Here is a 15,394-nt window from a genome sequence, read left to right as displayed (position 1 = left end):
TACAGGCCCCGGCTTGTAGTGGAGTGGAGGCCTCCGTTTATTGAAGACATGTTTGTTTGAAACAGATCTGTGACAAATTACCCTACACTCAGCGCAAAGATTGATCAAGCTATTTGTAACCACTTCTGAGGCCCTGCGAATGGTACATTCTCATGCATCCATGACATCGCTTTTAATGTATGTGCTTACCAACATGCAGATGTTTTCACAGAAATACATGTAATTTGCAGGCTTTTTTTCCCCATGTGCTTCATATCAATAGCTAGTTGTAAACACTTTCCTGTACAAACTGTTCATAGCTCCTTGTAGGGCTGCACGATTCATCAAAATAAAACAAAATGGCAAACTTGCTTAGTGCGATTTAACTAAATGAATGTATGCATTAAGTGAAGTGTGGCACTGTTCTAATCCGTGGGTTTTCAGTGTCTCAGAGCGGCTCGGTGCACAGTAAATGCTGCTCCACATTAAATCAGTCTCTGCATCTGCTCTGAGTTTGAGTCTCTTTAACGTGCATTTGGGAATGCAATGTGCCAGCTATCTTCTGATGCTTGTAATAACAAGAAGCACTTATCAACCAAAAAGAAGGGCTCACTGCAGTTTTCTGTCTTCATAGAAGTTCAGTGGTTGAATGTTCTTGAAAATAAAGAATTTTATTTATTTTTTGTATTTTATTTAATAATTATTTTTACTATTTTAAATAAAATTGCATGTATAATTTTGTTTATTATTTTATATAAAATAAAAAATATATATTTTATTAATAATTTCTTTCATAAATACTTTATTATTTTACAGTAAAATATTACAATAGCAGTAATAAATTTCTTATTTTGGTCTATTTAGTAATTATTGTATTTTTATTCGTTTTTATTAGTAATAATATTAGTTATATTATTAATAATACATTAAAACAATGGAATAAAATATTTTTTTAGTAATAAATTATTTTTATTTTTAATGCATTATTATTAGTATTATTTCATGTTATGGTTGTAACATTATTAAAAAAAACATTATTAAAGTATTATTTTTCTTAAATACTCTGTTTTTTCATTTATTTATTATTTGTATTTTATTTAGTAGTGATAATAATGAATTTTGTTTATAATTTTTCTTATTAATTTATTATTTTCATTTAGTGAATGTAATGTAAAAATAAATTAATGTTTTATTATTATAATTAAAAATAAAATTATTAGGTTTCTTATAGTCTATTTTTTTATTTTACAGTGAATATTACAATACTAATATAGTAATTTCTTATTTTGGTTTATTTAGTAATTTTTATTTAGTTTATTATTTTATAGCCATTTTTGCCCAAGTGCGCAGTCCTACAAACAAGCACAGCAAACCTGGATTTTTTTACTCGCAATCACAATTTTTATCAGAAAAATTGCAATTCAGTTCACTTGTGCAGCTCTAGCCCCTTGCCAGGTAGGCTTAAACTAGCCTCATTTAGCCATCGGCATAAAGTCTGGTCCACTTTGCAGCTATTTTACTTTTATTTATATTTGAAAAGGAAAAAAAAAGAGTAGTGCTTCAGAAGGAGCTCAGTATAAATTTATAACAAATTCACATCTTTCTTTTGGCAAACAACATCTAACACTTGTTTTGTGTGTTTGTTCTTGCTCGGTTACTAAGACACACCAAGGCAGACCTTTATCACAAGAGCGCAGCTTGTTTCACAGTCGATCTGTTAGATGCCAAGTACAAAGTAATAGTGTCGACTTGAGTTCAGTGTTTTGATGTAAACATGTTTTCATGTTTGCCTGTGAAATGGAAAAGAGCATCTTTGTTGATCAGTCAATCACTAACAGTTGTTTTCCACCCAGAGAGGGACGGGCTTGAGCGTTCGTGTGTACCTGAGGATATTTTGAGACTCTTTTATGTGTGTGAGAACTGTGGAGGTGGTTGTGCTCAGCGAGACCGCTGTCAGTCTATTAACGTAGACAAAAATCAATGCAGTTAAGTTTTATTAATGTTGCCAAGCTGTCATATAAACCATCAAACGATGTGGCATTTCCAAAAGATTTGATACTGTAACTGTTTTTCCAAAAACAACACATTATGACCAGCACACCTCTGTTTGCCTCTCTAGGCAGAATCTGGTTGTGGAGGGTGAACGTTATCCCATAATTCTCAACACTCACTTCAGTCAGAAAGTCTGCGAAGAGACTAAGCCGGATAACGCAGGCGGTCCGAGAGCTGCGGTCACTGTGGAGAAATGCAGACCTTCGCCGTTAACCAGGAGCCTGTGGCGGTCAGGGACGAGCCAAGTGTCAACCGAGACACCCATTCCCTGTAAACAGGTTCGTCAGCTGCCCTCTCTCATGTGATCACGGCAAGGAAACTGAAATTCCCAGAAGAGCGAGTGTCTTATGTTAGATTTCGAATTCAGCCACACATAAAAATGTGTGAAAGTGCTGTTGGAATGGAGACAGCTGCTGTTTCCTGTGTGACACTCATGAGTGCAGATGATTTATGAGGGATGTTTTTAATGTATAAATATTTGCTTTAGTGTGAAAGCGAAGCCAAATTTTCCTGTTCGACAAGACCCTGGTGTAACAAATTCTTTTTAGAAGACATTTGAAGAATGAGGCTTTGCACTTCCCCTCTCTTATTGTGCTACTCAAAATAAGCAGTGCTGTTTTGTCCATACAGATTCTGTGTTGGTTGTAAACACATAAAGTGTTAGCCACAGTTTTCAAAATACAGAGTAACTATCATCTGCTACTCTGAGATCCTTTTGACATCTCTTATCAAAAATGTGAGCATACCAACACAACACTTAAAGGGATACGCCACCTAAAAATGAGTATTTTGTCATCTTTTACTCACCCTATGTCATTCTAAAACTGGAACACAAAAGAAGATATTTTAAGATTTTTTTTTTTTCCTTTTTAGAATAGAAATCATTGGGCTTCAATGTTGTTTGTTTCCCAACATTTCTCAATTTATTTCATAGACATTTTCATGTTTTGGTGGAGTATCCCTTTAAATGTGCATTATCATATTGTCATTAACAGATACACTGTCACCAATTCTGCATTTCTATGATAAATACAGTAAAAGCTGTAATATTGAGAAATATTATTGCAATTTAAAACGCAGATTTCTATTTGAATATATTTTAAAATGTAATTTATTCTTGTCATGCAAAGCTGAATTTTCAGCATCATTACTCCAGTCTTCAGTGTCACATGATCCTTCAGAAACCATTCTAATATACTGATTTGCTGACCAAGAAACATGTATTATCAATGTTGAAAACGGTTGTGCTACTTAATATTTTTGTGGAAACCTTGATTTGTGTGCTTTGAGTAGAAAGTTCAAACGAACAGCATTTATTTGGGTAATACTTTATTTTAAGGTGTCCTTGTTACACATGTTACATGCACTTACTATTATAATAACAATAAATTATGCATAATTACATGCAAGTAACCCTAAGACAAACCCTAATCCTAACAACTAACCATATAGTAAGTACATGTAGTTAATCAATATTACTCAGTACTTAAATGTATAATTACACTGTAACAAGGGCACCTTAAAATAAAGTGTAACCTTTATTTGAAATCTTTTGTAACATCATAAGTGTCTTTACTGTCACTTTTGATCAATTTAATCCATCCTTGCTGAATTAAAGTATTAATTTAGAATGGTAGTGTAGATGTGTGCTTACAGGGATTTGCAGTGTGAGAGAGACCGTAAATCAGTGAGAGTTGCTGATTTGAGGTGACATGGGCGGCACTGATTGTTGCTGCCTTAAAGGGATAGTTCACCCAAAAATGAAAATTCTGTCATTAATTACTCACTCTCATGTTGTTCCAAACCCATAAGACCTTCATCTTAGGAACACAAATTAAGGTATTTTTGATGAAATCCGAGAGCTTTCTGAACCTGCATAGACAGCAGCGCAACTACCACGTTCAAGGCCCAGAATGGTAGTAAGGACATTGTTAAAATAGTCCATGTGGCATCAGGGGTTCAACCTTAATTTTATGAAGCTACAAGAATATTTTTGTGCACAAAGAAAAAACAGTTCAACAGTTTCTTCTTTTCAGTGGCAGACTTTGATGCACATTTACAACAGTACAACTGATGCCATTACTGATACCCTTACTACATTTCTGGGCCTTGAATGGGGTAGTTGTGTTGTGTCAGAGAGCTCTCGGATATCATCAAAAATATCTTAATTTGTGTTCCAAACATGAACAAAAGTCTTATGGGTTTGGAACAACATGATGGTGAGTAATTAATGACAGAATTTTCATTTTTGGGTGAACTATCCGTTTAAGAAATTTGTGGTGCCATTCTGTGCCGATATTACGTTGTTCAAGTTTGGTTTATTTCTAGAGCGCATTTAAAAACAACAGAAGTTTACCAAAGTGCTGTACATAAAGGGTCATAAAACAAACAACAATAAGGTACTGTACATAGTAATTATACATTACACACAAAAAAAAAAAAAAAAAAAAAACTGAATTAAATGCCAATGCATAAAATGTGTTTTAAGACTAGAAGTCATAAAAAGTCATAAAAACAACAACTACTGGTGTGTTTAGGGGGATTTTTTTTTTCTCCATTTTTCCATCTTCAGGTCGGCGAGTTGAACAGAAGCAGAGTTCGGAAATCTCTGCTGGACGCAGTGGAGGATTGTGGGTCGTCGGGCTCTCAGAGCGGTCCTGTTGAGGTGGTCGTTCAGAGGGTCTACTGCATACCCATCACCCAGTCCCTACACAGAGCGTCTCTCCATCACAGAGTGCTCGACAAACCTCCACCAGAATCAGCAGCACCACCGCAACACATCGGCAGGTACTGGACCTCTGTTTCATTTCACTGGTTTAACACTGTTACTTGGAGAGAAAAATAAAAATGTCTGGTAGACTGTTACAGCTTGCAGATTTTAAATAAAAAAACACTGTTTCGGTCAAAGTCATATAAAGCAGTATGTTCAAAAGTTTGGAGATGGAAAGATTTTTTAATGTGTTTCAAAGTGGTCTTTTATACTCAGCAAGTCTGCATTTATTTGATCAAAAACACAGAAAGAGTGACATTGTGGAATATTATTATCATTTAAAATAACCGTTTTTATTATAGTTTAAAATGTAATTTATTTCTCACATGCAAAGCTGAATTTTCTGCATTATTAGTACAGTCTTCAGTGTCACATGATCTTTCAGAAATCATTCTGATATGCTGATTTGCTTTTCAAGAAACATTTCTTATTATTATCAATGTTAAGTTGTGATGCTTTATAGTTTTGTGGAAACTGTGTTAAAATTCAAAAGAACGGCATTTATTTTGAAGTACAATAGAAGTAGAAACTTTAGTAACATTATAAATGTCTCACTTCTTATAAACCCTCACTTCTGATCAATTTAATGCATCCTTGCGGAATAAAATTATTAGTTAAAAAAACAAAAAAAACTTGAATGGTAGTGCGTATATGCACGCAGAATATTGTTATGGAATTTACTGTTAGATTTTTAGTCAAAAAGCAAAAAACAGATCTAATCTGCGATTTAAAAAAAGATCTATAACCGTTACCAGCTCTATGTAAATAAATACAATGTGCAGTTTATCAGTGACTCTCCTTATCCAGTAACCAGGCAAACCAGTTTAACAAACCAGATCGCAGTTAGATCTCAAAACCTTCGCTCTAATTTGCTTGTAATAAAATGTATGTGAATTGATTGGGAATATGCTTGAGGATATAATTACAAGTAATAGGCATGACAGGTCCAAATCACATAGGATAAACATCAGTAAATCTAGAATCTGCGTGGTCATCTTTGTACGTGTTTTACAAGATTGTGTGTTTGTTCTGCGGTGTAATTAGGGCATTGTCTGTTCTGAACTCCACTGTTAAAGCCCCAAGAGGTCAGTCTCCTCATCGAGTGATAAATGGTGAGAGAGAGAAACTTTGCTCCATATTCTGTCAATGACTAACCAAACAACCCCTCCCAGTACACAGAGTCCTTTCTCTTTCTTTCTCTCTCTATCTCTCTATCTTTCTCTGCCTCACGCAGTTCTCTCGGCCATATGGTACAACTCTACAAACATCTTTAATTGAGCCCAGTGATGTCAGTGATCCATAGCCACACACTTCTCAGAAGAAAGGAAATAAAGGACAGAAAGTGAGAGTGAGAATGTGCCTTGCAAGAATTTTTTTTTTTAATATGGCCGTAAATCAAGAGCAGAAATTATATCTGTAGAGTACATGAGTGTTTTTTTAGCATGTTACTATGTAGTTACTAAGGTGCTACTTGTTACTTACTGTGCTGTTGATAGGTGATTACTTGATGGCCCAAGCTGAAAGAGTTCACTACAGTTTCTGTGATACTCTGTTATCTTCAGTCTTTTTGGTCTATTCTATTATCTACCTGGTGAAATTACTTGTTTCCTATTTGAATTATTTTTAAATTGAACCCACTGATTTAAATGTAAATGCTTTGTCACTATAACATAGAGGGAAAGTGTAAGGATTAGTGAGAGTTAGTTGAGAACATTCATCTTTTTCTGCAACAAATGGCCATGTTGGCATTCATTGACCACTGAGAATATCAAGCAGGTTCAGTTGTGCTTTCATAAATCAAATTCATTATATTCCTGCTTGATTTCAAAGTGAGACGTAGCGGGTGTGCGATATTGCCACAAAATGATATTTCAGTATTTTTGGGGGAATTTTTGGTTTTGTTGATAATGATGAGCAATATTTTGCTGAGTGTGTTTTTATGCTGCTATTTTGTCTGGTTTAAACCTGTCATGATATGGCACTAATACCACCAGTAGGTGGCGATTCATCACAAATTATTTGTTCAAAATGACTGATTCATTTAGAAACAAAGCAAGTGACTGTCTATAGATCTATTTAGGTGTTTGCTAGGGGTGTGCGATTTTGACAAAAAATAATATCTCGATATTTTCTGGGATTTTATCGATAACGATAATTAGATGATATTTGTTATAGATGTTATTGTGCTGGTACCTTAAGTACTGTCGTGGACAGCTGACTCATAAAGTTTTTGATATTCTTCATGTTCTTTGTGGTGGTCAGTTCACACTGATAGAAATTCATCTTTTCCAATAAGTTTAAACCGATTTTTACATTTTATGGGCATTTTTACCTTTATAAAGCCATTTTTTATAAAAGTGTCCATTATCTTTTGAGTTTTTTTTCTCACAATTCCGAGATTATATCTCATGGTTCTGATAAGAAAAATCAACTCGTCATACTCCTCTTTTCCCCTCGGCTCAGAGTTTATATCCCATAATTCTGGCTTTTTTCACTCAGAATTGATGAACTCACAATTGTTGAGTTAAATCGAGTTATAAAGTCCGAACTAGGAGATATAAACTTGCATATGTGAGAAAAAAAATCTGAATTATGAGATAAAATATGTAAATGTTACATAAATAGTATTTCATGCTGTAACTGTAGGGCTAATACAATACGTCTGCATATGTGAATTTTATGTAAACATATTGTTTAAACCAAATTTATGCTTTAAAAGTAGGGTAATCAGTAGGTTTCATCCATAGTCTGTCCATATCTGCGTTTAGTATCAATTGGCGTCTTTGACGACAGTATTCTATAAAAATGATTGCATTCTGATTTTGACATCCAAAGGCACAATAGTACATTTTTAATTTTATTCTATGATTCTACTCGTTTCCCTCCTCTTGTTATCAGTTTTTTTTCTGCCACCACAATGTGTGCGCAGCTGCAAGTGATGTAATTGTAACTTCTACTCCAAATCGGTCTATATGCATGTTGCTCTGAAACATTTCTACTCCGGCTTTGTGTGGAACTATTTTCGTTGGCGAAACAGAAAAAAAAGAGAATATTGTGTCTAAAATAACAAATTCACAATTCACGATCAATCTCACATGCTGATATTCTGGAAAACAGCATTCTTGCTTGTTGTGCTATCACTAAATTATATAATATCTTATAAATATTAAAAACAAAAACCTATACAGGGACTTTAGGCCCTCATAACTTGGATTATATGAGCATTCTAACTACATTATAATAAACTTCATCGCTCAGTGAATGTTTTTGGACTCTCAGGACGTGTTTTTGTTCAACATTATTGAGTGACTAAATAATACTACACTAAATAATGTTTGCACATCATTAAAGTAATAATGATGTAGATTATAGATATCGCACACCCCTAGTGACACGGCTCTTTCTGCGCCCTCAAAATAAATCTTATGCATTCCTATCTGTCAGATGTTCCATCTGAGCTTTTTCTCTGTAGGTGCCTTTACGGTCAGAGGTTTGTTATTAAACGGTTCAATGGTCAGTGCAAGACTATCGGGAACCAAATCTGTTTCTCTTTTTACTGCATTGTCAGTGTCAGTATGTGCAGGTTTTAATTACAGCCATGCTGCATGAGTTCAGATAGATTAAAATCATTTCCACAGGTTAAGCGTCCACGTTCTCCTCCCTCACGCGCCCCCTGATCTCTCCACTGCTCTGGAACACGTTGTATGGTTGTCAAAAATGCACGTGGTGCTGTGTTGATGAAGGGTGATGGAAAAAGAATCATTTGACTGTCGGTAACCGGATCTGTTTCAGACACTACAGCATGCTGTAAACACTGGAGCTCAGGAAGACCAGACACTGTGGTATGGAGTGTGTGTTGACAGGGGAGACCCTGACTGGACCAAAGCTGGTGCTGACAAAGATGGAGCAAACACATACACATGATACATACCATTTTTAACAAACCCCAGCACATGACTAGATAACATTCGCTTATGTGTGTCACTCACTCCCTGTTGTGAGTGACACACATCCTTTTTTCTCATAAATTCTCTTTTCTCGTAAAGCAGTCTCATGAATTTTTAAGACTCGGCAATCCAAGAGCAAGACGATTTATGAGCAGGTATTCAATGTCTTATATGCAGAATCTATTTTAATTATTTGTTTTGACACAAAAATTAATCATCAGTAATAAACTACAAAAAGAAAAACACATTTTTATTATGATTGTTGTTGTTATTAATAACTAAATAAAAAAAATTGTTGCTTTTTTGTTCATTATTATTTTCATAAAACTAATAATAATGATAATAGCTGCAAGTTTTACTTGGGCAGGTAGCTCTCAGAAAATGTGACAGTATTGTTTCCTTTTGCAATTAAAAAAAGAAAAAAAAGAAAAGAATATATATATATATATATATATATACACTGCTTGTTTATTTCCTTAAATTGTTTTAGAATAATTATTATTCAGTAATAATAATAACTAGTATTACACTTTATTTTGCTGTCATTATTTTTATTAGTATTATTAATAGTAATAATAAAAAAATAATAGTAATACAATTTTTTTTTCTGTTTGTAGTCTAATTCTTATTTATTATAGTGTCAAAAAAAATCTAATATTTTTTGCAATCTGAATTGCAAATAGTTTTAATCTTTGTATTGGGTTGTGTCTTTTAAGCTTAAAATGTTACTCCAGAATGAATAGCTGTTACATAAACAGATGAGTAATTTATGTAAACAGTACATTAATTTAGTTACTTTTAACATACACATACAGTACAGTGAATATACAGTGGGGTAATGGTGTTGGATTACAATAGTTCAGCTGGTAGCACATGGTGCACATCAGTAAAAGCATCCTTCAGATGCATAAATGCACTTATACACTTTAACATAGTCATACACATATTCAAAATGACACTCTGTGCAGTATCACTTGATTATGCCATCCCGTTATTGCTCCCTCATGATTTGATTTGTCTTGGCCAAAGTTTTCAGATGAAGAGAAATAGCATTGACTTGTGTGTTTTTGTTTTCAAAACTATAAGTGATCTCCTTCTGCGTGTTTTGTTGGCCTAGTATGAGTCAGATTAGGTTAGCTGACAGTGTTCAGTTCAACTTCTGCAGCTCACTATTTTTTTTTTTATCTAAATGATTTGGTTGTTGCTAAGGCTACCATCACTATTTCTAGTGATCTATACTTACATTGAAGAATGGATCTCCGCTATATCAGGAGTGATACCCTTTTGCCTTAGACTAACCACTCAAAACCTCCTTACAACCCCATATAGCAACACCCAGGACGGTCGTTTCTGTTTAATTTTGGACATTTGAAGAAAATACTGCATGTTTGTTCATTTGCTATATCGAGGAGGTGGTTTATATTTTTACTGGTACTTTTCTACTTTTTTGTCACCCTAGTTTTCAATCTTTCTCAAACTAATTTCTGAAGCTGTGAGCTTTAATATATTCATATTTATTGGTTTGCCAGGTATACATATATATACAGAGCCAAAGACAGCTTAAAAATAAGAAACAATACATGCATTTTACTAGTGGTATTAAATAAAACTTAACCTTGAAATCTGTCGTTGGTTCTGTTTATAAGTGCAATAAAATCAGTTTATAAAATCTGATTATAAGCATATGCTTGAAATCCATTTTTCATGTTTATACCCTCAAACATACAACTTAAATGTTGACAATATTTATTATTTTCATGTGTGTGCTTCAACAAGACCATCGGTCTCATTACAACCAGTTTGCAGTTACGTCCTGCCTTTTTTTTTTTTGGTTATGTTTCTTTCTCCTCCTTTTTGTGGCCAGTTTCCAGACAATAATTAGCATTTAACTTTGGGTCCAAGAAGATATGTTGTTCCAGTAAAAAGTCAGAGCAGTATAAACATGCTGAAGACGTTCTCTGTGCTCAGACAGGAGGAGTTGGATGTTTTCTAGAAGAAGTGGAACACAATGTGCTTTACGTGTCGGATTACAGCCCTGTTTATCAAAAGCTCCGCTCCCATTGGCCAGAGCCGTGCCGGAAGGAATCCCGCCCACTGCGCCTTAGACAGTCAGCTGCCAGAGAAGTTTTGGTGCATATGTGAAGGAAATGGAGGGGGAGTGGAGTACCTACATCGAGTAGGCTTGTGTGTTTGTATGTGTGTGTGTGAGTGTTTGGACAAGCTCAATGGATCGCAGTTCCTGGAAGCGCCTCCAAGTTGCTGCGAATTCCTTCGAACACTCACAATAACAGATTCCTGAAAGTGGCTAGTGACTGCGGCTGACCAATGACAGAGACCCAGTGGGGGCATTGGCCCCCCAGTCCCGCTCCGTTGGAGGAAGCGCCTGTAATGGGGAATAAAGAAGGGGGTTGTTTATGTCAACTTGGCCATACCACAAAATGCTACTGCGCAGTCACCCCTCCTGTTCTCCGGTTTCATTGACACGGGTCTAAACAAGCCTCAGTGTTCACAACCGCACTCACTTAACCCCTGTGTTCTTTAGCAGCACTACAACAGGGTAACCACAGGTTAGGATGACTCCAGATATGCCAGCCAGTCATGGTTTATCAAAGGTCATCTCATATCGCACCATCATCGTTAGCTTTTATCGAGTAACCTGCTTTTTCAGTAATCTGTTTTGAAAGCAGATTTACTGTTAGGGTTTTAGACTGTGCTTAGATTTGAGACTTTTTGTTCATTTTTATTTAAACTATTTGTCAGCTTGATTGCACAGACATTATTGGAAGAGAACTGAACTGAGCTGGATGATAAAATCACTGTTTCCTACAGAGCTGCTTTATTGAAGAATTAAACTCATTCCATAATTGATGAACTAAAACAGTTATTAAAGGGAAAGTTCACCCAAAAATGAAAATTCTGTCATTAATTACTCACCCTCACCCACACCTCCGTTCATCTTCGGAACACAAGATATTTTTTTATATTCTTTAAATCTGAGAGCTCTCAGACCCTCCATAGACCGCAAGGGTCCTTACACGATCAAGGTCCTGAAACGTAGCAAGGAGATCGGTAAAGTAATCCATGTGACATCAGGGGTTCAACCGTAATTTTATGAAGCTACGATAATACTTTTTGTGTGCAAAAGAAAAAAAAAACCGACTTTATTCAAATTCATCTCCTCTGTGTCACCCTAGCGCCATTTTGGAGAATATCCGCTGGACGGAAACTGCATACGCTCTTCTGTGTCAGCTGCACCGCACGGATACGTCTTCTACGTATATTTACGAGACGTATCCGTTGGGTGCAGCTGACACAGAAAAGCGTACGTAGTTTCCGTCCAGCGGATATTCTCCAAAATGGACCGTTGAATAAAGTAATTATTTTTCTTTTCTTTGCATACAAAAAGTATTCTCGTAGATTCGTAAAGTTACCCCTGATGTCACATGGATTATTTTACCGATCTTCTCTCCTCTCAGATTCCATCAAAAATATCTTAATTTGTGTTCCGAAGATGAACGGAGGTCTCGTGGGTTTGAAACGACGTGAGGGTGAGTAATTAATGACAGAATTTTCATTTTTGGGTGAACTAACCCTTTAAAGTGAAGTGACATACTGCCAAGTATGGTGACCCATACTCGGAATTCGTGCTCTGCATTTAACCCATCCAAAGTGCACACACACAGCAATGAAAACACACCGTGAACACACACCAGGAGCAGTGGGCAGCCATTTATGCTGCAGCGCCCGGGGAGCAGTTGGGGGTTCGGTGCCTTGCTCAAGGGCACCTCAGTCGTGGTATTGAGGGTGGAGAGAGCGCTGGACATTCACTCCCCCCACCTACAATCCCTGCCGGCCCGAGACTCAAACCAGCAACCTTTGGATTACGAGTCCGACTCTCTAACCATTAGGCCACGACTTCAGTAAACTGTACTGAATCAATGATGAACTGACAGTTACTGGAAAATTTACTGTTTACTATTGTCCTATTTTTTTTAGAAATGCTTTACAGCAGAATTGAAATTTGTCCACATCATTGAAACATTATTTTCCTGTTTAGCACTGTAAAGCTGCTTTGAGACAATCTGTATCTGTATCCTAATCTGGCTCGAGTTGAGTTGAACGCAATGTCATGCAAAGACACAGCACTTTTTTTGATTGGACAGTATAAATGTTAAATGACTAAATAGCTAATTTGAGATGGCTGTAAAATTGAAACTGGTTCATATTCGAGCAGCTTCTTTGAACACAACTGAACATAAATCAAAAGAACTTCAGAGAATCTTGTTTTCTATCAGCTCTGCGTGTGGATCAGCACATCTTCTTGTCACCTTTAGCAAAAGAATAGATAAATTGATGAGATAAATAAAGAGAAATTAATGGGAAAATTTAAACTGATTCAAATCTGAAAAGAAGTTTGAGAGAATCTTGTTTTCTGTCGACTCTGCATATGAACACATAACTAAACTTCTGTGATGCCTTTTGCAACAAAAGTTGAGATAATGGGCAGAAATCAATAAGAAAATAGGCAGAAAATCACAATTCAGTATGCAAATAAATGCAAGAAAGACAACCAACTGCAATTCAGTATGCAGATATTGTAATGACATCACTTAGATTTCAAATAGTGTTTACTATAGTATGAGATTTTCATGCTTAATGTTTTTATTTATCGTTTTATTAAAAAAAAAAAAACATAAATAGATCTATAGCCTTGAGTCTGCTGTCTTCTAAAAAAAATAATGTAATATTAAAATAATTTTAAAATAGACTTGATACTAATTAAACACTTGGGGCCAGATTTACTAAACAGGGCAAATTTGCATTAGAGCATAATTCCATAAAAGCGCTGATGGGAGGGGAAAATTATGTGGGTGATTTACTGACAATGCACATATTAAAGAACACAGACACAACATCTCATTTCTATAATGACCAGCGCAATCTACCAAGAGCAGCGCAAATTACCACTTGCTTTGTGAAATGCTTTTTTGGGCATTAAATAATGGTGCAAATATCAGTAATTTGACAAGTGCAAACGTTCGTAAATCGTGTTGCATGATTCATTTAAATACTCTCCTCCCATAAATTTTGTGTCTGGAAGAGGAACTCCTACAAATGCAAATTTAATAAGGTCAGTCGCAAAAATAGCTGTGTCCATGCCTTTTCAGCGCTAATTCTTCACAGCTCGTCTTTAGTAAATCGTGACAGTACTAACGCCAAAAGACGGTTTGCGCTGGCGCAAGCTGTTAGTAAAGCTGGTCCTTAATAAAACATATGATGCATGTTGTGACCGTTAACTAACATCAGAAAACCGTGAATATTTAAGCGTTGTTAAGTTATTGAAACATTTACGTCAAAAAAAGCACTTCAAGTAAATATTTTTGGGTCAAAGGGGTTCGGCTGACAAAAAGTTTGTGAATCTCTGTTCTAAACAGTCTACTAAACAGTGTTTGTTAATGATCTGCACATTAAGTGGTTTGAGCTGGATTATTTGCAGAAAATGTGGACAAGAAAAAAAATAAATGTAGATTATTTCAGGAATATCGGTGCAGTTCTGCCTTGCAAGCACTTTTTAAACTAAACAACACGTCTTCAAATCAGTGTGAAGAATGTACGAATCAACTGTGTTTATTTTTGTATTCTACTATAGTTATCTCTACTGTGCAATCAAATCACTGTCTAGCATGTGAAAATATATTTAAATACCAGCCTGTTTGTTTAGTCCTGTGGTTTACTGGCTCCAAAAAGTCACCAGTTTCTGTGAACTGACTATCTGTAGAGACTATTAATAGCTGCAAAAATATCTTTTTGAGTATAGAATCACCGCCATGTGACCGCTGCGAGTCAGTTCATAGATCAAGTTATTAGTTAGGCCCTGTCTGGTGCCAAAGTCAACATTTAATCTGCAGACAGTATCTGTATCTATGTGAGTGTTTGTTGTTGGGATGAAGCTTCCCTCTTCGTCAGAGACTCACATTCGCAGGTCTTAATTTTGGGCAGTATCTTTATAAATACAGTTTGTCATAAATTCAAATGCCTGATGAATTTTTAGAAAGGTAGTCACAGTCTTTCTTAGCCACTCTCTTTCTTGCCATTTTAATTTCAGTTTAATGTGCTTTATTATTGCCACAGTAAAAACACTGAACATTTGTGTTACAAAAGTAATGAGCAAAATAAAAATAACAGTCGTGCAAATGGAGTAAATAAGTACTATTAGATACTGAAACTAAATCAGTATTGCAAAGCAGTAGGGAATCATTTAATAAAGGTTGTTAAATGGTTGAAAATGATATTTTTCCCTCTCTTTCTTAGGTTGTGTGCTCTCGTTCAGGACAGTTACGGGATGTTCGGTGAGGTTCTTCTGCACTGCGTGACCACAGAATCAGAGATCCAGCAGAACTCGGAGCAGCTGGAGGGCCATGTGTGTGTCCTCCAGGCCCTGAGAGTCGTCCAGCGTCTCACACGCGACAAGTGAGTCTATGATATAATCACATGACTCTAAAAACATCCTGCTGAGCTGAAAAATATCATTTTAAAGCATCCTTTATTTTATTTTTACATTTAATCATTTAGCAGATGATTTTATCCAAAGCAACTTACAAATTAGGAAAATAGCAACAATATATTATATTATTAAACAACTAAA

At 35.5% G+C, this 15,394-nt stretch overlaps 1 protein-coding gene across 2 annotated transcripts in view; it reads left to right on the top strand.

Annotated features, from left to right (window-relative positions):
* Positions 1-15,394, top strand: part of spidr (scaffold protein involved in DNA repair) — a 49,673-nt gene that overhangs the window by 18,900 nt on the left and 15,379 nt on the right. For both annotated transcript variants that reach the window (XM_079409413.1, XM_079409414.1), the window contains exons 9-11: positions 2,099-2,309; positions 4,604-4,818; positions 15,061-15,219. In XM_079409413.1, coding sequence (XP_079265539.1) covers positions 2,099-2,309; positions 4,604-4,818; positions 15,061-15,219 — 585 coding nt within the window. The remainder of the gene's footprint in view (positions 1-2,098; positions 2,310-4,603; positions 4,819-15,060; positions 15,220-15,394) is intronic.

This window comes from Barbus barbus (genome assembly GCF_936440315.1).
Source record: "Barbus barbus genome assembly, chromosome: 46".
NCBI classification, from domain to species: domain Eukaryota; kingdom Metazoa; phylum Chordata; class Actinopteri; order Cypriniformes; family Cyprinidae; genus Barbus; species Barbus barbus.
This window is presented reverse-complemented; position numbering and strand designations above follow the sequence as displayed.